The sequence below is a fragment of the Lagenorhynchus albirostris genome, chromosome 1 (genome assembly GCF_949774975.1).
Source record: "Lagenorhynchus albirostris chromosome 1, mLagAlb1.1, whole genome shotgun sequence".
Lineage (NCBI taxonomy): Eukaryota > Metazoa > Chordata > Mammalia > Artiodactyla > Delphinidae > Lagenorhynchus > Lagenorhynchus albirostris.
In genome coordinates, this window is record NC_083095.1 from 129,972,784 (window position 1) to 129,998,517 (window position 25,734).

Here is a 25,734-nt window from a genome sequence, read left to right on the forward strand (position 1 = left end):
TGCTTCCCGGAACTTCTTTGGTCCCCTATGGTGTCTTCTGTCTACAGAAGCCTTGGAGGTCTAAGTGATGAGTCTAAGGATGGGGTATGTGTCTGGACTATGTGTAGGGTTGGAGAGGCATCATAACTCAGGTGGAGCAGGACAGCACAAAGGCTACAGGTTTCATTCCCAGCCCTCAACTCATAAGATCCCTCCAGGGGCAGATACTGAGCCCAACCTGGCTGGGGCCCTGCTGAGCCCTATCACCCTCAGGGGCAGAAGGCCAGTTCTGGCAGCTCCCTTACCCGAGGGCCACTCACATTTTTTTTCACACAGGTAATCCACATTCATTATAGAAAAACGCCACATCACTCTTTATTGGACACCAGCACCAACACCAGCCCCCTTGTCTCCAGGCACACAGGCACGTGGGCAAGGGGCCCCGTCCCCCGGGGAGGGGGTACAGTGGAAGCCTGGCCCCGCTACCGCTCTCCTAGGGCCAGCAGCCTCCTCGGTGCCTGGGGTACTTGCTCAAGTTTGTTCAAACTCCACGTCACAGTAGCCTACGCTGAGGGGCTGGGCCTGGACACCCCGCCTGCGAGAGGACGTAAAGAAACAGGGCGAGATGAGCCCCTCGGAAGGGGGTCGGTCTTGGGCCCCAGCAACACCTTCTCCACCACAACCAATGGTCTCCCCTTCCCCCAGTTCAGTGGATTTCAAACTGCCACTAGACACCAAAATTCCTTGGGGGGGGTCTCACTTCCAGAGATTCTTGCTTGGGGTGGGGCCGTGTGTTGGCAAGAATCTGCAATCTGAACAGGTGCCCCAGGTGATTCTGATACAGGGACACCCCGGAACCTTGAGGAACACCTCTGTATTTCTAACTTGCCTGTTTCTGTGTTCCAGCTCCAAATAACTCAGTCTCTTTAGAAACAAGCTGGATGCCTAAGGGGTGCCCAGTGCTCCTGGCCCACGGAGCCCCCATTAATGGCTCTAAAACTCTGTAAATGTGGTGAGGGGGGGGAACCGAGGCACTGTCCAGCCCACGCACTGGGTGTGGACATGAAATCCCATCCTTAGGTCTCAGCCTCACAAGTTCCAGGACCTGACCAATCTCCTTAGGGTACCTTTAGGCATGCCTCCTTTATTACCCAAATAAGTTATGTGCTCAGAGATGGTAAGGAACTAGCTCAAAGTCGCCCAGTAAATTACAGACAGTTGAGGTTTAGACCCCACCATGCTTGGCTCTCAGCCTGGGACTCCCCTCTCTACTAGGCTGTTTCCCCTAGGGCCTCAAGACCTAGTAAGTGAATGAATCAGGGAAATGACCATCTTACGCAGGCCCATCCTAACAGGGGCACAGGTGTCATGAGAACCCATAAAATCATGGCCATGGCTACGAGCGCAGACTCTGAAGTCAGCCTGGTTCATATCCTGGTTCTGAGCAACTTTGGGCAAGTTACTTAACTGCTCTGTGCGTCAGCTGCCTACCTCTGAAATGGGGATAAAACTACATCCCCCTCATAGGGTTATGGTAAAGATTCAATGAAGCAATGCTGGCAGAGGGCTGAGCGCACGGCTTGCCCCACACAGTATGCCCCTGCAAGTGTTAGCTATTACCAGTATTCTTTTCCTGTCAGTAGGGGTCCTCAGCCCCCAACCTGCCCATGGCCTGCGTACCTCAGCAGCTCACAGCGGAAGTGTGCCAAACGTTTATAGGCAAAGTCCAGGTTGGTCAGCATCTTGTTGCTCCACAGCCTCTCGGCAACAGCCCCTGCTCTAGGCCTGCAGGAAAGGGGACATGCACCAGGTTGGGCCCTGGATCCCTGGCAAGGGTGCTGGACACCCACAGCCTCTTGTTTAGGTACCCTGGACTAGCTCGGGGCCAAGGGACATGATCAACACCTTAATCAGAGTGACAGCCGGCTGGAGGGCTCACAGGGACTTCTAGGGCCCAGCTCCATCTTCAGCAAAATGGGGATCGTGATCCCATCTCCTCCTCTCCCAAACACATGGGAACCAGAGTACGTCTTAAAGGCGTCGTGAACACGGATACAACAGTGGCCGAGCAGCTGTTCTCAAAATGTAAACTCTATACACCCAGCCAGACTTGGTGAGGGGCTGCAGCCTCTGAGGAGACAGCATAGAGGAGTCTTATCACAGGGCCATGCACTTCAGGGTTGGATCCTGGGCAAGCCATCCCGAAAGCAACATTCTTTCAACATGTTCTCCAGGACTCCTTATCTCTATCTGTGAAATGGGGACAACAGTCTCCATCCGACACATCTATGGGCTGGAGGAGTAAATACGCAAGTCAGGCGGGAGGTGACTTACATACAAACGGGCAACACTGCGATGCCCCTTCTCTCCCAGGCCTGAAAGGAGGGTGCTCAGCTGGGCGAGGCTGGACGGGATTGAGCCTGTGAGGGAGAACCCACGCCCACAGGCCCAACCCTCCACGTCCCCAGGTAGCCCTTACCAGAGCCTGGGGACCAGGTTTGTGCTGTCCACATACTCTCCCCACATACAGGCCTCTCCGCCGATCACCAGAGCCTTCTGCTCAGGGCTACCTGAGGGAAAACAAGCAACCACAGGCCTCTACCGCCTTCCCAACATGGCCCACTCCTCAGATAGGTCATTTCGTCTCTTGACCTGCAATGTCCAGCCCAGAATCTCCTGCCTCCCGCCCTGTACCCCATTCAACCGCCTTTGGCAGCAAGGAGAGCTCCCTGTTTACCTTCAAATGCCAGTGGCTCCACCATGTAGATATTCTTCCAGTCAGGGCCATAAGTTATGTGGTTCAGGTACCAGGGGGCAGAGAGCAGGGCCCGGAAGCCGGCACTGGTGACCAGTTCCATCTCCTTCGTGTACCTTACAGGCATCTTTTCTCGCCATACCTGGATGACTGTGTCTGGCTGAACCTGTCAGGAAAGGTCAAAGGGCAGTAGGAGATTCCCGGGCCACAGTGTTATGCAAGCAACCCAGGCCAAGGGGTGTGTGTTCCCTCTGCTCCCCAGCAGCAAAGCATTTCTCTGTGACTCCTAACAACTGAGTTTCTAGCCCAGTGCAGAGGCCGAGGGTCCCACAGGCCCTAGGAGAGCTCCCTGCTGCCTCTCCCCCAGTCCTTCTGCAGCTTCCCTGTCTACACTGAGATAGTAACACCAGCTGTGAGCTAAGGGAGAAAAGCAGTGGGGCCCAGGAGACTCAACAGATCAGGAGCTACCATGTCCAAGCATCTCCAGATGCTTCTGAGGACGGGACGAGGTTCCTGCAGAGCCCCTGACGTGGCAGGAAGCTGGGATCTTAGTGCTCAACAATGAAGGAGAAGGTAGCCCTGCTCGCAGACCTGGAAGATCCTAGTCTATGACACAGGCAGGAAAACCCAACCCATCATGCCAGTCTCAGGAATCCCAAGTAACCTAGCAGCAGAAATAACTCGTTCAGTTCACAGTGAGGGAAGACAGATGGAGGCCCTGACACCCACACCCAGGGCTCAGACCTCTGTACCCGCACAGGAGCAGGGAAGGGATGGGAGACCATGGGGAGGCACCGAGGGTGGCCCCTTCTCTCTGCCCCTGGCTCACCTTTACTTTATTATCAAACACCTCCTGCCACACCACGTAGCCCTTGCCATAGGCAGAGACGATGTCCAGCAGCCTTAGAGAGTAAAGGGAATGTCTGCTCAGTTCAGACAGGCTCTGTGCTACAGGTGCCAGTGCCCTGGGGGCTGAGCCTGCTTAGGGGCCCATTCCTGACTGACCAGGTGGGAATCAACCACTCCAACGAAAGGACATGACAAAGGACCACTTCAGGGGCCCAGAGAGTGGTCCAGCAGGTCCTGGTCCTGCTATGGAAAGTGAGGACTTCACAGGAGTTGACCCCCAGGGACCCTGCCCCTCCCTCCCTCCTTCCTCACGTCTGGATGTAGAAGGACTCCAGCTTCTTGAAGTCGTCACCAAAGCCTTTCTTCTTCATAAAGGCCTGGATATCTGGGTTGGACTTCCTGAATCCCAAAAGAAAATGAAGATTAATTCTTTTGACATCCTCAAAGCCCAGAGCTTGGGGATGTATCACCTGGCCTCCCACAACTCCTTTTTTTCACCTGAAAAACCAATCGACTGAGGATCTCAAGAGGCCACAAATTTGGGAGGTGTGGCTAAACAAAATTAAATGACGGGGGCCACTGACATAGGCTGAGAAAGGCTGAGTCTGGATCTGCAGAGCTTCAAGTTCACCCTCAAAGAGAACACATATCAATCTCTCTGGGCTATGACACGTGGTTCTGAGGTCTAGGCTTGGGGCTCCGGCACATTGGATTCTGTCTTCTGTCTCTTACCTCCCACACCCTGGGCACAGTCTGCTTTTCCCTTAGTATTTATTCTTTATTCCAGTTGGATACAAGCATTGCTGTCTGTCACCCATTGCAGCTCCCTTACCCCACAAGGTCTACATTTTGTTTTTTCCCTCCTCCACTCTTTCCTCAGATCCAGTGCTAGTGCCCACTTCGCCAAGAAGCCCCTGAGCCTCTTTTGAGCTAAGCAGATCTGAGGGTTGGAAGCTTACAATGTAATACTAACTAGACACTGTCATATATTAGCCTCGAATTCATATGTGTCCTGTCTCTTCAACCAGACTATTTTAAGCTGCCAAAAGCAGGGATTGTTTTTCTCTATCCTGATTTTCCCAAGACAATCTGTGCCCAGAGCTGGTTTTTCTGTAAATAGCTCAAGGCTATGACAGGAGGAAAGGAGAGTTTCACATTCACAGCCTTGCCAAAATCAGGTAGGGCCTCTCTGTAGGTGGAGAGAGAAAAGGCCGAAGACCTGAGCCATCAGGATGGAGACAGATGAGGAACACCTGAGACAGGTAGCTTCTCACGGGCTAACCTCTACTCTGAGTAGGCAGTTCATCAGGCCAGGATGGGAAGGTCACAGGGCTCATACCAGCAGGTGAAGTCAACCTCATCTCCTCCAAGGTGAAGATAAAAATCTGGGAAGACGGAGCTGATCTCCAAGAAGAACGTGCTCATGAACTCATAGGTATTGTTGAGAGCGGGATTCACTGGCCCAAAGGTTCCAGAAGGGTGAGACCCAGAGTAGCAAGGAGTTAATAATCCAGGGACACCTAAGGCAATAGAGAATCTCACACTAGTGTCACAAATACACAGACCCCACATACAGTCATATACATGATGACAATCACGTTCAGACATTACATGCACACAGACGGGAACACTCAGGCATTCACAGACACTGGTAATTATGAGCATTTAGTGACAATCAAAGAAATACAAGTATGTCCACAATCCTACACAGACAACTGGCACACACATACTCCTGCCTTGACACACTCTGCCAGCAGGGGTCACCCTTGGTCCCAAAGTTTGCCCTCACGTAGCCTATGGGCAGAAAAGCAGAGAGCCTGATCCAGCAAAACTGGCAAAATCTTTCTTCCACGCTAGGGCACAACAACCTACAAGGGCATCATGAGGCAAGGACGTCTGAGAAGAATTTGCCCTTTTTATTTATTTATTTGGCTGCATTGGGTCTTTGTTGCTGTGCACAGGCTTTCTCTAGTTGCAGAGAACAGGGGCTACTCTTTGTTGCGGTGCATGGGCTTCTCATTACGGTGGCTTCTCTTGTTGCAGAGCGCAGGCTCTAGGTGCACGGGCTTCAGCAGTTGTGGCTCGCGGGCTCTAGGGCACAGGATCAGTAGTTGTGGCGCACGGGCTTAGTTGCTCCGCGGCATGTGGGATCTTCCTGGACCAGGGCTCGAACCCGTGTCCCCTGCATCGGCAGGCGGATTCTTAACCACTGAGCCACCAGGGAAGTCCCCGCCCATATTTTAATAGTCAGAAGCGGCCTCCTTCACCCAAAGTAAATTCTGCCTATCTAAATTCCCAGTGGAAAAAGTTGATGGAAAACATTCTTCCAGAGACCAAGGCTGAGGCATGCTACATCCAAGAGCCAATATCCTAAAGTCCCGTTGAGGGGAATCAGTAGCCTCCCTCCACCTCCAGACATTATTCTTACCTGGTCCCCATGACAGAGTGTGGCCGGGAGTGTCGAACTCTGCCAACACACGGATACCCCGAAGCCGCGCATATTCAATCACCTCCTTCACATCCTGTGCTGTGTAGATGTGGGTGGCAGGGTTGTAGGACCCCTGGAAGGTACAGAACACCATTCAGGACCTCATTTCCTGAAGGCTGGCAGAGGAAAGGATACTCAAAATGCCTTCTGGACTCCCCTGGATATCAGAAAATCTACCAAGAGCCCTTTGGTATCAGGGGTCTTCAAGGAACTTTATCATAATTTCCCACAAGCTGTCACATCTACTATCTTATCTCAGTGCCGTGATGCCAGTGAGATGAATAAGGTAGTCATTATGCCCAGCTAACCAAATATAGATAAATAAAAAGAAGATGGGACCAGGAGAGATTCTCTCCTGAAGGTCACAGAGCAAATTAATGGTGTAGTTTGGACCTGAACTCAAGTCTCCTGACTCCAAATCCAGTGCCCGCCCCCTATATGTCAGTGTGTCCCTAAAACTGGCTGGTTAGGAGGAGAGCTGGTGTCCTTGCCAGCAGGGCGCCATAGCCAGGTTCAGACTTCAAGCCATCAACTTGGTCTGGGCGAAATTAAGGCATACCTTTTTGGTGAGGTTTGGAAAAGTGAAGCTCTCATATGGGAAGGAAGGGTCATCGACCAGATGCCAGTGGAACACGTTGAATTTATTGTACGCCATGACATCCTGTAGGTCAGAGCACGCACAGTTAACTCAGCACAACTTCTCCGGCTTCAGCCCCAAGCTTGGCAGGCTGCTCCACACACATTAACAGGCTCGACCTGCCCAGCTTCCTGCTAAGTGTTCACGGGTTCTCCCTATCAAACCTTCGCATCGGGTTGCGCCTGGCGTGGAGGGAAGGGGAAGACCCTGCACATGCAAAGATGGCCGACAGAAGTAGTATCTCCTCTTTGGGGGATGAGTTATGGTCACATCGAGAGGAGGGCTGCAGCTCCGTGGTACCCTGGGGTCTTCAGAAAGCCCCACAATACCCTGAAAACTAATATTTCCTCCTGCCATTTGTTTTGGGTTGTCTGACTAGTGTTTATCCAGACGGTGAGGTCTGTTGTGAATTTAGTAGCCCCATGATCCATAAATCTCAGATGCCAAAACTGGTGGATGTGTCCACGTCTTTGGTTCCATCAGGAGAGCAAAGGAAAAGTTAGACACGTGAGCTAGATCAGCAACTGTCAGGTCAGACTGCCCATCAAATTCAAGACAGTGAGGACCATCCCCAGCTAAGGCTTTTGGACATCTCTTTCCTATGACTTTGTACTAACTAAAGTTAGCTCTGCTTAGTCAATTCCCCAAACCACTTCCTGCATCGCTGGAGATAGCCTGGACATTGGTCCTCAGTAGCCAAATGGGGTAGGTTTAAATCACTCTTGTTATTTTTTTGAATCTTGGAGCAGGTCATCTTTTACATTTTTCCCGGGAGCTCACTAAGTTATGCACATTCTCTCTGTAACTCTTTAAGAATATGGCACCTGATCTATCTGTTGTCCCATTACCCCAGAACCCTGAGGGCAAAGAAGGCCTTAAGGCCTGGTTACCAGAGTGTCCAGGATGCTAGCCAGTGGCAGGTAATGGCGAGACGTATCCAACAACAAGCCCCGGTGAGGGAAGCGGGGGAAGTCCTCAATCTCCGTCTTGTTGATATAGAACTGTGTGGACCAAACACTGAACATGTTAAGATTCAAAGGAAATTCACCAGTGGGGTGGAGGGGGATGAGAAAAGTCTTCCAAGATCCCTGAAAAGCCAACCTGTGACTATTCTGCAGGGTAACTGTCTCCACAAACACCGCACACCTCTACCTCAATGACCATAAGCAGGTACCTGTCCAGAGAGCAACTGTCCCATGCCAGCCAAATACAGGTGTCCCACATACCACTCAGCCCACACATTCCAAATTTTCACTGACTGTTAATATTTTCTTCAAAGCAGTGTGGTCTCAAGGTCATGTCTAAACAATGACTCAGGGGAACTAAGTTATACCCCAACTGGCAAAATCTACCAAACCAGTTTCCATCCATATCTCCTTGAATACTCTTTTTTGGGGCCATCTTAAGCCACCAGGACTCTGTTTAAGGTAAAATAAGACATTTCCAGGACTCTCAACATTGGGAGCAAACCCCAGAGATTTTGTGTGTTTGTGTGTGTGTGTGTGTGTGTCCCAGAGATTTAAAAGGAGCCCTTTTTAGGGCCCACACTCACCGTGCCCTCAGGAGATCTCCAAATAAGCTGGCTAAAAGTCTCCAGACCTGCAGGGAAGTAGAGAGGCAGATGGAAAGACTTAGGGAGGTGGGTAAAGAGTTGGAACCATTTGGAAGGTTCCCATGTGGCACGGCACAGTGCTTGGGCACACGGCGAGAGGGGATCTAGTGTAGGCTTGATGGTTCTCAACAGTTACGAAAAGGGGATAGTAGGAAGCCAGTCTCTATTTTTACTCTGTATTTTATTTGGGGAGGTGGCAGCGTGAGGGGTTTTTGTGCCCCTCCTAGCAATACACTAACCCACATGCCTCTTATCTATACTTCCTAAGCCTTGAATTTACAAAGATATTAAGAAGAGAGGCCAAGATGTGTGCCCATGAGGACAGACGCAGGAACAGGCCAGCTCACAAGGGGTTAAAGCTTTCCATGGATAATACCCATCAGGAGCTAAGGGAGCTGAGAAAAAGGGGCCCCCAATCTGCTGCCCCTTCACTTCTCCCAGACTGAATTGTGAGAATGTGATCATTGACTTGAGTTTCATAAACTCAGTCAGAAACTTGTGGGTCCACAGCTGGACTTAGAAGACAAAGAAGCCTCCACTTTTCCTCTTCAGAGCCTGAGAAGAGAAGCAGCTATAGGGAGCTGAGGTGTGGCAGGCAGCAACTGCCCCAGAAGACTGGACACAGACTCCTAGATTCCAGCAAAGCCCAAGGGCAGGCATGCTGAGTCCAGAGCACTAGATGTTCTCAACAGCTGGGGCCTCACTTTGAAAATCCAGCAGAAGCCCTGTGAAGGATTCCCAGAATCCTAAGTTTTCAGAATTTAAGAATTTGTGAGACTTTCATGGTCACTCAGTAGCTCATTTGAGGCAGACTTCCAGTGTACCATCTGGGCTTCTCTCCAGTCTGACTCTGACGCCTAGCACTCGGGGTCCCAGATCTCCCCTACCTTAACCTGCCTAATAGTTAACACCCACACAAAAGCTACAAGAGGTAGAAAGGGGAGTTGGCATGCTGTTTCTCCAAAACACAGGGGAGGGGAGGAGAAGCTGGGGAACAAAGACAAACCAAAACAACATTTGGAGTTCAGTGAGAATTTCTCTCATCGTTCACCAGCAGACCTTTTACCAAAAGCGGTCGAGTTGTTTGGCTAAGTCTGTATCTAGGGACCGAATACCTTTTCAGTAAGCCAAGAAGAAGGGCAGGGGGGCCTATCACCCGTTAGCTAGCAAAGTTCTCATTTTCTCCCCAAATAATAGAGTTCTACATATTTTACCACTCTTTACCTCTTTTTTGACATGTATCTATTCCTTCTGATCTAGTTTTTAAAGAACCTTTCCAATCATGTGTCTGAAAGGAGAGCTGAACAAGCAGTGCTTGTGGCAGAGTGGGCCTCTCTCCCCAGCTGCCTGCCCCCTGCTTCCCCAGAGCACCTGCCCAGGGGAGTGGCTGCCCCCGCACAGGCTGACACCTGTCAACTTCTGGAGACAGCGGTAAGAATACTCCCTTCAGGGAGCTGGGGAAATACTCCAACTGGTCCATAAAGCAAGCTTCCTAAGGTGGGGGTGTTCGCTGGGCCCCTAGTCCTGCCCCCTACCCCACCAGGGTCGACCTTCCCACAACATCCTTCTCTCTCTCCCAGTGTCAGCCCCATCTTGTTACCTCGGAGGGCGCCCCAGACAGTCTCTGAGAGGAGGAAACACTGCTCGTCATTTACGGTCAGGGTGTCTGAAATGACAGAAATGACCCCATTTGGTTAAGGATTTCTACCCTCAGATTACAATCACATGTTCTGTGCAAATCCTTGGATTAGAAAATAACAACAAGAGAACAGTATGGAGGTTCCTTAAAAAACTAAAAATAGAATTACCATATGATCCAGCAATCCCACTACTGGGCATATACCCAGAGAAAACCATAATTCAAAAAGACACATGCACCCCAACGTTCACTGCAGCACTATTTACAATACCCAGGTCATGGAAGCAACCTAAGTGTCCATCGACAGATGAATGGATAAAGAAGATGTGGTATAGATATACTATGGAATATTACTCAGCCATAAAAAGAACGAAATTGGGTCATTTGTAAAGACATGAATGGACCTAGAGACTGTCATACAGAGTGAAGTAAGTCAGAAAGAGAAAAAACAAATATCGTATATTAACACATATATGTGGAATCTAGAAAAATGGTACAGATGAACCAGTTTGCAAGGCAGAAATAGAGACACAGATGTAGAGAACAAATGTATGGACACCAAGGGGGGAAAGCAGGGAGGGGTGGTGGTGGTGGTGGTGGGATGAACTGGGAGATTGGGATTGACATATATACACTAATACGTATAAAATAGATGAATAAGAACCTGCTGTATAAAAAAATAAATAAAATTAAAAAAAAAAAAGATAAGCTGTCACCCATGTGGATTTTTCCATTATATGTGGATAGTTCTCTTTCATTTAGGAATAAAAATGCAATATATTATAAAACAAAAAATAACAACAAGGGACTTCCCTGGTGGTCCAGTGGTTAAGATTCCACACTTCCACTGCAGGGGGCGTGGGTCTGATCCCTGGTAGGGGAACTAAGATCCCTTATGCCGCACGGCGCGGCCAAAAAAAAAAAAAAAAAAAAAGCTTAACATTTTTCTTCTTTCAAAGGGGAGGCGTTCCCTGAGCAAGCAAGGCTGCACTCAGGCCTGGGGCCACAGTGGGAGGGTAGTCACCCAGTGGCTCCGAGGCCCTGGAAGACAGTGTGTGAGGAGGGGCAGGCGGGTACAGATTCCTCTACAAAGCACCACCCACCCTGTGGGTCAGTTTCCCCACTGGAAACATAACTCCTGCCAGGCTTTAGCTCCAAGTATGAAGGGGAGAGGGATGCTTGGAGGGGTGAGTCCAGGTTACGACATTCCCAGAGCCTTTGAAATCACCCTCCTGTCCTTTTGTCTCCAAGCTTCAGCTACTCCATCAGGAATGTAAGGAAGAAGCCAAGACCTGAATGTTCACTTTGCAGACTGAGACGTCCCCAAATGCCGCTGCTCAGGAAAGTCGGGTGGCAGCCACAGAACCAACGCCTTGACTTCATCTTGGTTCAAACGGCCGAAAACTCCTTCTCTTCCCAGGGTAGGGTCTCTTAGAGAAAATCAGCAAAGTGTACAAGTTCCCAAAATGCCAGTGGGATTATATTCAGTCCAGAAGGCAGGTGTCCTGTGGGACTCAGTGAATAGCCAGTGTGATGTTCACAGCCAACTGTCAGACGCTGGTTAGACTGCATAGGAAAAATTCACCTTTGACCGCTCTGGGCACTTGGTGAGCCCTGGTCCCCACACTCATGGAGGGCTGCAGGCGTAGCATCTGCAACTTAGGCCAGGCCATCTGGAGTTACAGCTCCAGACAAGTGCTTTCTCTTCTCGAACAGGGAACAAGGCGGTACTTACAATTCTCCACAGACTCCAAAGAAGGAAACTGGTCACAACCAGGAGTGACAACAAGGATAACCAACGAATTCTTCTCTGACATATGCCATTTTCCTGCAAGGACAGGATGAACTCAGTGAGGCTGACCTGCCACCAGAAACAACAGGCAAAACTAAGGCCCTACAGAAGGGTTGCTGGCTCTGGTCCCTTCAGCTTGTGTGCCTGTGGTAAGGGGGAGGGGACGGATCTGCCCTTGGCACTGCCTAGTCATCTGTTCAACTTGGTCACTTTGGTCGTGCTCCGCTCTCCCCAGTAACCCGCCTGGCCCGTGTATGACTGACCTGGCAGCAGCTCTCTGTAACTGGGCTCTCTGTTTCTGACTTGTAGAGGCCAAGCACATGATTCGAAGACCTCAACAACCGCTTCTGAACTAAAGGTGGCTCTAGAGTACTGCTAGTCAAAGTGTGGTCTGCAGATTAGCTGCTGATCTGCAGACGGTGTTACTGGTGGGTCACCAGATAGGAAGCTTACATGACTCCAGAGTGTGAGGCAACTATGTCAGAGCAAACACACTGTTTAGGTCTAACATTTTTCATAACAAGGCTATCTTGTTGAAGGGAACAGTTTTACGTTCTGGTGCGTATGCTTCTCATCTCATTGCAGACGGGCACTTGAAGTAGCACTGCTCTGGAGGGCTCCAGATGAAAGCTTCCAACTTTGTAAAGGCTCAGGAGCTAACGTGAGCAGATGAAGCAGATGACAGGAGGATCTCCTGTGCAAAGGAGGCCTGAGATGACCTAGCGGGCACTCCAGCAAAGGCACGTGGCCACCAGCCCATCCTGCTTCCTTCCTTCCTCTTCCCAAACAGGTTCTCTGTTCAAGGCAGACTTCTTCCCAACAGCGGAAAGCCACCCAGCAGGAGACAACTATATACTATCTAATATCGTTTAACAGATCCCAGTCTACGCAGGAAAAAAAAAAAAAAAAAAAGCCAAAACACGAATGTACTGTCTCTTCCCACCCTCCCACTGGTGCTTCTCCATGACCTTCCTGGTGGTTCCGATGGTGCCACCCCAAGCCCGAGCCTCGGCGCACTCCCACGCTCTTCTTCTGCAGCCACATTCATCCCCACTGGCGCCACAACACCCCTGACTTCCTGTGGAACTATAAAGTCAGGGGTAGGATGGCCTGGCAAAAAGCAGGGAGAGAGGATTCAAAACCAAACTGGCAGAAGGGACCCGGGAGCCTTGAACCATCTCAAGGAAGCCTGCTCAAATCTCCTGATCACGACACCACGTGGCTGCATCTTGGCTTTCAGGCCGGCCGGGAAGCAAGCCAACCAGGGGCCCTTTCCCACCATGATGAGCAAACATGTGCTTTCCCCTGCCTGTAAATACCCTGTTGCCCCACACTAATGCCTGCTTAAACCCTGGAGGCAGAAGAGAATTTGAGGCTATCCTGGGACGGGCCAACTCACAGCTCCATTCTAAACCCTGGAGACTCATCCCCACAACACAGTGAAGACTCATCCCCACAACACAGGAGGACAACCAGACTTTCAGGGCAGAGAGCACGCTCAAAGCAGAATGTGCAGGGCCATCTCAAGCTCTCTAAGCAGACAGGCCATCTCTACAAACCCCAAAGGCCAAGGAGGACTTCACTGAGAGGCAGGCGTGAAGAAAACTATAAAAGAATATCCCCTCCTTCAACCACGGCCTCATCCCTTGTCTCCTTATCCCCACCTGACCCCACACATTGTGGAGCCCCAATATCATTGTGTGGAGAGCTCATGTGCACATCTACCCAGGCGGGCATGCAAAAGAGGACAAAAGTCCTGAGCTGTATAGTCTTAATCCTCTGGACCTCAGTCTACCAAACTGAGGAGAAATCACAACTATTCATATGCAACTGCCACGGTCACTGTCCTGATGACGAGAGAGGCTGCACAAACACCAGGTTTATCTGAACTTACTTAGAAGACAAGAAAACATCTAACTGCTGTTGTTATTATATTTTTGTTTTTCTAAAACACACCTATACTCCATTCTCTAAATCCATGGTCTTTTAGTGGGGAAGGTCCCAGACTCCTTTGAAGATCTGACAAAAATGAAAGGATTTTTCCCCTAGAACAATGCCCTTAATTTAAGGGCTCATCCCTCCACCCCTGACCACCAATCTCATGGTGAAGAAGCCCCGTCCTAAGTGCTCTCAGTGACTCACGTGGGTTTGGGCTGATAAAGAAGACACAGAGTCATGGCTGCTGCTTAAACAAGCTCTGAGGAGGAAGGACCAGGGGACGCAGTGATGTGAGAGCTGACAAAACAGGAGGGACACTGGGTCATTTAAAGGATGTAAATAGAGACCATCATTGTGGTTTTCCGCCTCCAAGTTGCCACTCTGAAGAGAACAGGAAATAGGCAGGGGACAAGCCAGCCGCCTCTACAAACACCCACACACCCTGCGCTGGGAAGAACTGAGGTGTGGGAAGCAGGGTCTGGCAAAGAGCCTGCTCACCAGCGATCGCACGGGAACGCTCGCAATGAGCCCGGGCGGGACAGCAGGAAATTCTGAAGCCTCAAGTGCTCAGGAAGCAGCATGGAAAACAGAGCACTGAGCTGGGAGATCAGGAAGGGTTAGTTCTGGTTGTGCCCCTGCTGCTGCCAAGCAGAGCGAGTCTCGGGGCTCCCACTTCCTCCCTGATAAACAATGGCAGGGTGGGACCAGGTCCCAGCTGCTCCTCAGAGCCAGTACTTCGTGATTCCACAGACAGATCACATACTCCGGGGTCCCATTCTAGACCACTGCTCCCATCTCTGCAGCTCCCTCATCCCCCATGCTTTCATGGAAGCCTGCTCTTTTCTTTGGGTTCACTGAAAAGTTTGTATTTTTTTAAATTTAAGAAGTTAAAAAAATTCAAACAGCCCAGAAGTGTTTACAGCAAAAAGAAAAAAAAGGTTATCTTTGGCACCCCTCTTGTTCTCTGAAGAGATAACCACGGTTCGTCTTCTACCCTTGTGCCCCCTTTTTAGCACAATTTAGCCTTATTCATCACAGGTCAGCTCTGGATGTGGAACTCGAGAACAAGGGAATCCTAGACCCTTTTACTACCAAACTCCCGCTGTTGAACTTTGTCCAGATGCCAGTACTATGATCCTTCCATTCCCTTTCTGTTCTCAATCCTCTCCCATCCTCACTTCCTTCACTGCTGCCCTAGATGTGGTGACCCATCACCTCAAACACAATCTAGCCAATACTCTCAACAGCCTGTCCCTGTCTTCGGTTGCACACAGTGGGCAAAACCCTCAACCTGGATCAATCTAACATCTGCCTTCCGTGCACCTATCCTGGTCTCTCATCTTGGCTGGGCCCTTGATGCCAATCGTGAAAATCTGCTTCTCCACCACTGCTTTTTTCTATTCTCTGCAACAGCTATTTCAGACTGGTACAACTTTCAAGTCCATAACTGGATCACAACCTCCTGTACTCTCAGCTGACAGTCAGCAATCATCCACCTCTACCTTCCCTGCTCCTCCCTGACAAAAATACCTGCAACTCACACCTGGTCTTTACCTTCTCCTTTTCCTACCTTGGTGGAAGGGGCTTCCCTTCACCTGTGCTCTGCAACTCTCCTCAGGCTCCTCTTGTATAAGTTATCTCCCTTTCCCCCCAAATCTTCAAATTATTTCTTTTCGCTGATTCTCTCCCATCAGCATTAAAATCTTGGCAAGTCTTCCTAGTCTTGACTCCAGGTCCTCTCAAACAGTCACTCTTTCTCTCTCCTTCCAGTTACAAAAGAAACTCTAGAGGAAATGGAGCCTGAGCAGTTCAGTGCTGAATTTCAAAGTCAGATAGATCTGGGTTCAAATCTGGGTTCTAACACTTCCTAGCTGTGGGACCCTGAGCAAGTTATTTCCCCTCTGAGCTGGAGGTTCCTCATCTGGTGATCATGACAGTACCTACCCCACTGGGCTGTTGAGAAGATTAAATGAGTTAAAGCGTGTGAAGTGCTTAGCTCAGTGCCCAGCACACGAGAGGTGCTCATGAAGTTGGCCATCCTTAGTCCTCTCTTTGTAGCCACTTCCTGACCTCCTTTCTACTCCTCAGTACACTATAATCTGGCTTCCTTCACCATCACTCCTTTGAAAATGCCTTCACCAAGGGCCTGTAGTTCTGCAGCTAAATTCAAGGGATCCTTTTCAACAAATTCATTCATTCATTCAAGTTATTTACTGAGTGCTTACTATGAGCCAGGCTATTCTGTGCTGGGGATACAACAGTGATCAAAACAGACAAAAATCCCTGCTGTACAGAGGCAGCATGGTACTAACACTTTCAGGACCTCTTGGCAGCATCAGACAGCAGACAGCCCTGACCTTCTTGAAACTAAACTCCCTTAGCTTAAGGGACACTGCTCTGTCTTGGTTTTCCTTCTAACTCCTTGAACATGCTTCCTCATTCTCCTTTTCCTTCACCCACCCCCACGTGCTGGTATCCCCAGGGTTCCAGACTTCTCTTTTTCTCCTCACTTTATACGCTCTCCGGACAACGTCATCCACTCCCACGGTAGACTGATGATTCTCAGATCTACCTTTCCATGCCAACTCTTCTGGAGCTCTAGAGTCATACAGTACCTCCACTCAAATGTCTCAAAAGCACTTCAAATCTTAAATACGGAATTGAACTAACTCTTCATTCCTCTTCCTGGCTGACCTTCTCTCTCAGTTTGATAACAGCACCATCTACTGATTTACCCAGACCAGAAACCTCTTCCTTCTCCCATCCTTCTGAGTAGAGCGCAAGTTTATTCACTCATACTTATTGACTGTCTGTGTGCCAAACCCTGTGCTAAGCACTGAGATTACAGCAGTTAAAAAGAAAGACCCAACTAAGTGTTATAACTACAGAATCCTTCCTGGCTCTTGACATCACCACCATCTTCCCACCCACATTGGGTCAATGCCTTAATTTAGCCTCTTGTGAAATTTCACCTGGACTGTAAAAAAATCTCCCAGTTGCTCTCCCTGCCTCCATATATATCCCATTTCCATCTCTTATCCTTTGTGATCTTTTAATATGAAAATCAGATTATGAAAATCTCTGCTCAAAAGCCTACAATGGTTCCCCACAGCTCTCAGGATAAAGTGCAGAATCTGCTGGATGATTGTACGAACTCGACCCTCATCTTTCTCTGCTCCCGTGGGGGAACTCTCACAGGAGCACGATGAACTCTTTACAGAACTCTGAAAATGCCACATTTTCTCCCTCTTTTTCTCTGCATGTATTGCTTCCTCCAATTGAAACAGACTTTTCATTGCCTCCACATCTCACCTGATTAAGAAACAGCTCTGCTTTTCCTTTTCTAAAACTTTCTATCAGTCCCCCACCCTTTCCTAAGAGACCTTCCTATGTGATCATGAAGCAACATATACATACATTTTTCATAAAAGATATCTTAATATAGGCTGTTTATTTGTCTGTCTCCTCCCCAAGGCTGTGAGTTCCTCAACAGAAGGGACCTATCTCAGTGTCTTTGTATTCCCAGTGCCTGACACATGGTAGTCATTCAATTAATGTTTGCTGGAAAAAAAATGAATGACGCTAGAATTTTTAAAATGCATATTTAATGCTACATATCATAATGATTGTGCTATACGATAATCAGGTATAAATGGCGAACAGTTAATGTAGAGATTACTTTTATATACCCAAACCTAGTATTTCTGAAGTTCTGGGACTGGGGTGGGGAATAGTAAAGACACCCAGACATCCAGAAAGAGCCTTTTCAGACACTGCTCTGAAGACTCCTCGGTCCACAGATCCGAAGATTCAGGTCTTTCTACTTCTCTGGAAGGGAGAACTCATTCCTGCAACAGGGTACCCAGAAGCCACGTCTTTACCTCAGTGCATAATAGCCTGTCCCTCGACCCACCCTGCTCCTCTGTGAATCAAAACATTTCCACCATATCAGTGTGTTTAATTCACAGAATCTCAGCAGCATAAAGAAAACACCACTCACTTTGGTTATAAAGTGGCATGTGGTTTGGATTCTGGAGTGGAAACTAGGGAAGTCAACCCAGCCTTTGGCACATCCCACTCTTTCAGGTCTATCCTGCCCCGCAGTCCTGGCACTCTCCTCACTGGGGCCAACGCTGGTTCTCCACGCCCACTTTGCCCCCACCCCCCACCCTCCCCCTCCTCGCCACTCCCAGCTTCATATGTGTGGCCTCCAGGCTTCCTCTCCCTGTATTTGGCCTAATGAGAGCCCTTGGAATCATTCATTTCCCACTCATTCCAACCACGATACATGGAGCACTTACTGTGCATCAGGACCTGTTCTAGGTGCTGGGGCAGTTAAAAGGAAAAACAAGCCCTGGTCCCTGCCCTTGAGGAGCTCACAGTCTAGTGGGAGAGACGAATATAAACAACAATTACAAAACAGTGTGATAAAGGCTACAGTAGATATTATAGCTGCCTCTTTCCAGAGGCAGAGAGGGAGGCTTAACCTTGGAAGGGGACCTACGAGCAGGACCTTGAACCCTGAGTTGGTGTTTGCCAGCTACCAAGAGGGGAAAAGGTATTCCAAGCCTGGGAAGCAGCTGATACACAAGAGCATTGGTGTGTCTAGGGAAGAGGCAAAACTACCCCTGTCAGACTTCTCCCTGTAGAGTGGGAGTCTGAGAATCCAACTGCCCTGAGCCTGGAGCCCCTCCATAGTGCTGCTGGATTCAGTCTGGACCGTGGTGCCTCTTCCCACAAGTCCTAAGATTCTTCACCCACCAGAGACTACTAATACCTACTCAGAAATATTGATACAATCCATCTAGCCCATAGGTGAATCCTGAATATTCTCCTTTCTGTCTTCTTTTGTAAAAGTTGTAGTTAAAAGTTTTCTTTTTTCCTTTACTTTTAAAATTTAATCTGGGGGACTTCCCTGGTGGCGCAGAGGTTAAGAATCTGCCTGCCAATGCAGGGAACACGGGTTCGAGCCCTGGTCCGGGAAGATGCCACATGCTGTGGAGCAATTAAGCCTGTGTGCCACATCTACTGAGCCTGCACTCTAGAGCCTTCGAGCCACAACTACTGAGCTCATGTGACACAACTACTGAAGCCCACGTGCCTAGAGCCCGTGCTCCGCAGCTAGAGAAGCTACGACAATGAGAAGCCCGCGCACCACAACGAAGAGTAGCCCCCACTCACCGCAACTAGAGAAAGCCCGTGCGCAGCAATGAAGACCCAATGCAGCCAAAAATAAATAAATTTATTTTTTAAAAAAAGGTGAAAATCCTAACTTCTCTCCTCTTTGTGGACATTTGGGAATGCTTCTAAGTTTTCAATATTATAAACAATGCTCTAGTAAATATTCATATATATATTCTTTGTTAAAGCAGTTGTGAGAGATTTTGGTAGGAAAATTCCTAGAGGTGGAAATTCTAGGCCAAAAATATTAAAGTTTTTAGTTTTGATGCTGCCAATTACTCTTCCAAATTACTGTACTAGTTTATCTGAGCCAAAATATATGGGCCCATCTTTTCGTCCTTCCAAAACTAGACTACGTCACTTCTGTTTCATCTGTGCCAGCCTGATTGATAAAGAAATACAGCATTGTTTTAATTTGTATTTCTTTAATACTGATTGAATTTGAGCACTGCTTTGTATTTCCTGGTCATATTCTTTGTACTTTTTTTTTCCAACAGAAACATTTTTTTTATTGAAGTACAGTTGATTTACAATGTGCTAATTTCTGCTGTACATCAAAATGACTCAGTTATACACACACACATATATATATATATATATACTTTTTTTTACATTCTTTCCCATTATGGTTTATCCCAAGAGATTGGATATAGTTCCCTGTGCTATACAGTAGAACCTTGTTTATCCATTCCATATGTAATATCCAAACATATGTAATAGTTTGCATCTACCAATCCCAAACTCCCAGTCCATCCCTCTCTCCACCCACCCCAATTGGCAACCACAAGTCTGTTCTCTATGTCTATGAGTCTGTTTCTGTTTTGTAGATAAGTTCATTTGTCTTTGCACTTTTTTTTTGCGGTACGCAGGCCTCTCACTGTTGTGGCCTCTCCCGTTGTGGAGCACAGGCTCCGGACGTGCAGGCTCAGCAGCCATGGCTCACGGACCCAGCCGCTCCGAGGCATGTGGGATCTTCCTGGACTGGGGCACGAACCCGTGTCCCCTGCCTCGGCAGGTGGACTCTCAACCACTGCACCACCAGGGAAGCCCCTTTGCACTTTTTTTAAAGGTAATTTTCTTTTATTGATTTGCAGAGCTGTTTCTAGATTTTAACCTTGTCTTTTAAGGTTGCAAATATTTGCCTCATTTTGTCTTTAACCTATGGGTTCTTTTGCTTTAATTTGTATGTAGTCAAATCTGTTAGTCTTCTCCTTTATGGTTTCCTTTATTGGCTTGCTTAGAAAGACCTCCTCTACCCTGGGACTACGTGAATCACTCCTTTGATTCCTTCTAATAGTTTTACGGCATATCCTTAGATCTTTAATACACCTGGGATTTACTTCTGTGCTTGACATGAGGTAAAGATTTAAAAATTTTCCAAATGGATAACCAGTCATCCCTACATATTTATTGACTAATACATCTTTTCACTTTTGATTGGAAATGCTTCCTTTGTCATATAGTAAATTCTCACTTATATATATACACGTACATATACATACATACATGAACTTTTGCTTGCCTCTGGAACTTGTTTCCTTGGCATGGTTTTATAGTCATGGAAGTCTACTGTGTCATATTGCTATCATCCTTGGTCACTCTGCCCAGGACATAAACACCTCTGCTCATTTCTGGGCCAACACTCCCATCTCTCTAAGGGTTGTTTCCTCTTCCCCACCAAGCCACCTGTACTACACATCATCCCTGCCAACCCTCTGGAGCCTTACTCCATGGTTATTCAATGACCGACACCCACAGCCTTTTCTACTTCCTCCTTAACGGAAGCCTGGCTCTCCCCAGGATACTGCTGCCCCTACCACTTGCTCTGAGCAGCAGCTCCTCTCACATTCTGGGGTTGAGCTATGGGGCTGCTTCCAGGCCATCCACCCTCTACAATCAAGGGCAGCAACAACAACCACCACCTCTCTTCTGTGGCTCATGACATTCAGCTGTAAAATCTTGAGCCTCTCCTTGTCACGACACTCTGCAACTTCCTGTCACTTCTTTATTTACCCAAGATTGGGATTCTGGTTTCCAGTCTTTCTCTCCATCCGGAGGCTAGCTATTATCCTAGGTGACTTTTGGACTCGGAAATGTCCCAACTCATTCTCTCAAGCTTCAGTACCATATAGCTAACTGTCTGCTAGAAAACAGACACCTCACACTCAACAGGTCCAAAATCAGACTGACTTTTAATCATTCCCATCCGCCTCTAAAGCTCTTAATCAATCTGTCTCTCTCTCTTTTCACTCCTTCCCTCCTTCCCTGCTCTCCTACTGTTTTCCCTATCCTTGTGAATGGCAGCTGAACACATTCAAATTCCTAAATCACGAATCTGGAGCCATGCTCACACCCCCTCTCCATCATAACCCCCACCTTCAAGCATTCCACTTCCTGAATTTTTTTTCTTTTTAAAATTTTTTTTAATTTTATATTGGAGTATAGTTGATTTACAATGTTGTGTTAGTTTCAGGTATACAACAAAATGATTCAGTTATACATATACATGTATCTATTCTTTTTCAGATTCTTTTCCTTTACAGGTTATTACAGAGTATCGAATAGAGTTCCCTGTGCTATACAGCAGGTCCATGTTGATTATCAATTTTATATATAGTAGTGTGTATATGTTAATCCCAACCTCCTAATTTATCCCTCCCCCCACCTTTCCCCTTTGGTAACCATAAGTTTGTTTTCTATGTCTGTGGGTCTGTTTCTGTCTTATAAATAAGTTCATTTGTATCATTTCTTAAGATTCCACATATAAGTGATATCATATATGATATTTGTCTTTCTCTGTCTGATTTACTTCACTTAGTATGATAATCTCTAGGTCCATCCAGGTTGCTGCAAATGGCATTATTTCATTCTTTTTTGTGCCTGAGTAATATTCCATTGTGTATATATACCACATCTTCTTTATCCATTTATCTGTCAATGGACATCCACTTGCTAAGTTTTTCTTCAATCCTTCTAGCTTTCTTTGTCCGTACAGCCGTCAACCCACTTCAGCCACTCTTATCTCTTATCTAGACCACTATAAGAGCCTTTTAACTGGGTTTCCTGCCTCTAGTCCCATTCCCCAGCAATCCCCAATGCAGCCAGAGTTTAGTCACATCACTTATCCTGCTTAATGGCTTTTATTGGCCTTCCTTGACCTTAGGATAAAGTTCATGTTCTCATCAGGGCTCACCAGGCCATTTCATGACCTTGCATCTACCACCTCACTAGCTTCAGAACTTGCTGATCCCTCAAGTTCAGTGCGTGCTTCACACTGACCACACTGACCTTGAGTTTCTTGAATATGTCATGGAAGCTTCTTCCTAAAGGCCTTTCCTACATGCATTTCTTTCTGTGTGGATTAATAACTCCACCTCCATTAACTCCTTTCAGATCTCATTAGACAGCTCTTACTGGAAGTCTTCTCAAAATGTACCCCCTGTACACACACACGTCAGGTGTTCCCAAAGCACCTGTACCTCAGTTATCAGCAAAAATCACACGTTACCATATGTCTGTGTTTCCACTTCCAGAGATTGTAAATTCTTTTAAGTCTTTTAAAAAATTAATTTAGGGCTTCCCTGGTGGCACAGTGGTTGAGAGTCCGCCTGCCAATGCAGGGGGCACGGCTTTGTGCCCCGGTTCGGGAAGATCCCACATGCCGCGGAGCGGCTGGGCCCGTGAGCCATGGCCGCTGAGCCTGCGCATCTGGAGCCTATGCTCTGCAACGGGAGAGGCCACAACAGTGAGAGGCCCGCATACCGCAAAAAAAAAAAAAAATTAATTAATTAAAAATATTTTATACTTTTAAAGGTTACTTTCCATTTAAGGTTATTACAAAATAATAATGTAACCTGGCTACATTCCCTGTGTTGTACAATACACCCTTGAGCCTATCTTATACCCAACAGTTTGTACCTCCCACTCCCCAAACCCTATTCTGCCCCTCCCCCTTCCCCACTGCTAACCACTAGTTTGTTCTCTATATCTGAGTCTGCTTCTTTTTTGTTGTATTCACTGTTCACTGTATTTTTTAGATTCTGCATATAAGTGATATCATACAGTACTTGTCTTTCTCTGTCTGACTTACTTCACTTAGCATAATGCCCTCCAAGTCCATCTATGTTGCTACAAATCACAAAATTTCATTCTTTCTATGGCTGAGTAGTATTCCACTGTGTGTGCACACACACACACACACACACACCATCTTCTTTAGCCATTCATCTGTTGATGGACACTTAGGTTGCTTTCATATCTTGGCAATTGCAAATGATGCCGCTATGAACACTGGGTTGCATGTATCTTTTCTAATTAGTGTTTTTGGTTTTTTTCAGATGTATACCCAGGAGTGGAACATGCTGGGTCATATGGTAGCTCTATTTTTAGAGAAATAGAAATTTTTGAGAAACCTCCACACTGTTTTTCACAGTGGCTGCACCAATTTACATTCCCACCAACAGTGTAGAAGCGTTCCCTTTTCTCCACATCCTTGCCAACATTTGTTATTTGTGTTCTTTTTGATGACAGCCATCCTGACAGGTGTGAGGTAATACTTCATTATGGTTTTGATTTGCATTTCCCTGATGACTAGCAATATTGAGCATCTTTTCATGTGTCTGTTGGCTATCTGCATTTCCTCTTTGGAAAAATGTCTATTCATTTCTTCTGCCCATTTTTTTATTGGGTTGTTTTTTGATGTTGAGTTGTATGAGCTGTTTACGTATGTTGGGTATTAATCCCTTATCGGTCATTATCATTTGCAAATATTTTATCCCATTCAATAGTATCCAGTCTTACATTTAGGTCTTTAATTCCTTTCTGAGTTTATTTTTGTGTATTGTGTTAGAGAATGTTGTAATTTCATTCTTTTACATGGAGCTGTCCAGTTTTCCCAGCACCACTTTTTGAAAAGACTGTCTTTTCTCCATTGTATATTCTTGCCTCCTTTGTCATAGATTAATTGACCATAAGTGCGCCTGTTTATTTCTGGGCTCTCTATCCTGTTCCCTTGAAATATGTGTTTGTTTTTGTACCAGTACCATACTGTTTTGATTACTGTAGCTTTCTGGTATGAGACTATAAATTCTTTAAGGACAGGGGCAGCTCATTAATATTCCTTGAACCAGTGCTACTGACAAATTATTGTTGCTTAATAAAAACTGCTTGTACTAAGGATGAATGGAAGGGAGGAAGCCAGCTAGAAATACTACTGGAATCTGAAAACAATGGGCCAGGGATCAAAGTATTTAGGATTTGAGTGCTAATGATTAAAGCAATTAGATGTCAGAAGTTACTGATCAGGGCTTAATCCTACCAGAGGCCAGTAGTTTTCCAAATGGCTAATTGGTATAACGCTTGGTAAAAGTATTTATGAGTAGACTGCCCTAAAATTGCACAGTGAAAAGAGCAAAATCTTGGTAGACAAAGAGACCAAACTGGAATTTCTGCTCCACCACTACTAGCTGTGTAACCCTGGACATGTTACTTAACCTCTTTGAGTCTCAGTTCTGAAAGATGAGTATAACACCAATCTCACAGAGCTGTTATGAAGATTAGATGGCATAACATACAGCAAGTGCCAGATAATAAATGCTAGTTTCCTCCCATTTTCTACTTCCCTTTTCTTTTTCTTTATTTTTAAAAATTTATTTATTTTTTGGCTGTGTTGGGTGTTCGTTGCTGCGCACGGGCTTTCTCTAGTTGCGGCGAGCGGGGGCCAGTCTTTGTTGCAGTGTGCGGGCTTCTCATTGCGGTGGCTTCTCTTGTTGCGGAGCATGGGCTCTAGGCGTGTGGGCTCAGTAGTTGTGGCTTGCGGGCTCTAGAGCACAGGCTCGGTAGTTGTGGCGCATGGGCTTAGTTGCTCCATGGCATGTGGGATCTTCCCGGACCAGGGCTCGAACCTGTGTCCCCTGCTTTGGCAGGCAGATTCTTAACCACTGCGCCACCAGGGAAGTCCTACTTCCCTTTTCTTAAAAAGTCATGTTTGCCACTTGGCTGGAGGAGCCCAGGGGCAGGGTGCCTTGTGGGATAACCACACCATAAGAGCAGCTTCCCTGAGGGCTTTTCATGAGCTTCTTACAGAAGCCTGAGGGCTCCACTACTGTGTGATGCCACCCTGTATGGCAAACAGGCTGACACTCCAACATATAAAAGGGACATGGGCTTGGAACTCTGAATCTTCCTCATACTAGGATTGTGGCCCTAGTCAAAAGACCAAAGCCACAAATGTGGGTTCCTAGTTACTACTTACTACCAGGACAAGGTTTAATAGGACAGCAGTTAAACTTTTCATCCAGGACACAGTGTACCTGGTGAGCCATCTCCCTTGCTCCCAACCCAAAGCTTTACAAAAGAAAGGGAGGCTACTTATTGACACCCGGGCTGACAAGCACCCTGCCATCTGAGCATACACTTCCAGAGGAGAGAGCTCCACACCAGACCCAAGCCGCAGCCAACCTCAAGATGTGGACACAGTGATAGCACCCCACTGCTGGCTAGAGATCAGGGTTGAGTGCATGGCCAGAGAGCTTAAGCAATAACAGCAGCTTAAAAGGGATGCAGGGGAAATAAAAGAGAGAAGTTCCTGACCCAGTAAAAGGTCTTATTCACTACAACCAGGGATAGAGAAGAAAAGCATAGAGCTGGATGGCGAGTGACATTCTTTAGGTAACAATTATACGGCTGACCTTGTGTTCAGTGGCCCCACAAAGGTGGGAGAAAGCTTCTCATCCGATTGGTTACACCTCTTGGTGATGCACATTGACTCTAATCTTGTCACTTGTTTCTAGGGCCAGCAGAAGAAATTTTGGAAAATGCAGAAACATAAGAATAACCTCTTTCATTTCTAAAAGAGTATTGGTT

General features: G+C 47.3%; 1 protein-coding gene across 6 annotated transcripts in view; it reads right to left on the reverse strand.

Annotated features, from left to right (window-relative positions):
* Window positions 1-329: 329 nt before the first annotated feature.
* HEXA (hexosaminidase subunit alpha) overlaps window positions 330-25,734 on the reverse strand; it is a 38,495-nt gene continuing 13,090 nt past the window's right edge. For 2 of the 6 annotated variants that reach the window (XM_060153435.1, XM_060153454.1), the window contains exons 2-14: window positions 11,695-11,787; window positions 9,921-9,986; window positions 8,261-8,307; window positions 7,599-7,709; window positions 6,631-6,732; window positions 6,012-6,144; window positions 4,923-5,103; window positions 3,896-3,982; window positions 3,564-3,636; window positions 2,717-2,900; window positions 2,459-2,549; window positions 1,660-1,764; window positions 330-574 (exon numbers count right to left, since the gene is read on the reverse strand). In XM_060153435.1, coding sequence (XP_060009418.1) covers window positions 511-574; window positions 1,660-1,764; window positions 2,459-2,549; window positions 2,717-2,900; window positions 3,564-3,636; window positions 3,896-3,982; window positions 4,923-5,103; window positions 6,012-6,144; window positions 6,631-6,732; window positions 7,599-7,709; window positions 8,261-8,307; window positions 9,921-9,986; window positions 11,695-11,787 — 1,337 coding nt within the window. In that variant the 3' untranslated portion in view covers window positions 330-510. Of the gene's footprint in view, window positions 575-1,659; window positions 1,765-2,458; window positions 2,550-2,716; window positions 2,901-3,563; window positions 3,637-3,895; window positions 3,983-4,922; window positions 5,104-6,011; window positions 6,145-6,630; window positions 6,733-7,598; window positions 7,710-8,260; window positions 8,308-9,920; window positions 9,987-11,251; window positions 11,610-11,694; window positions 11,788-25,734 lie in introns of those variants that run through there. The other 4 variants (XM_060153446.1, XM_060153466.1, XM_060153473.1 and 1 more) reach the window with 3 other exon arrangements.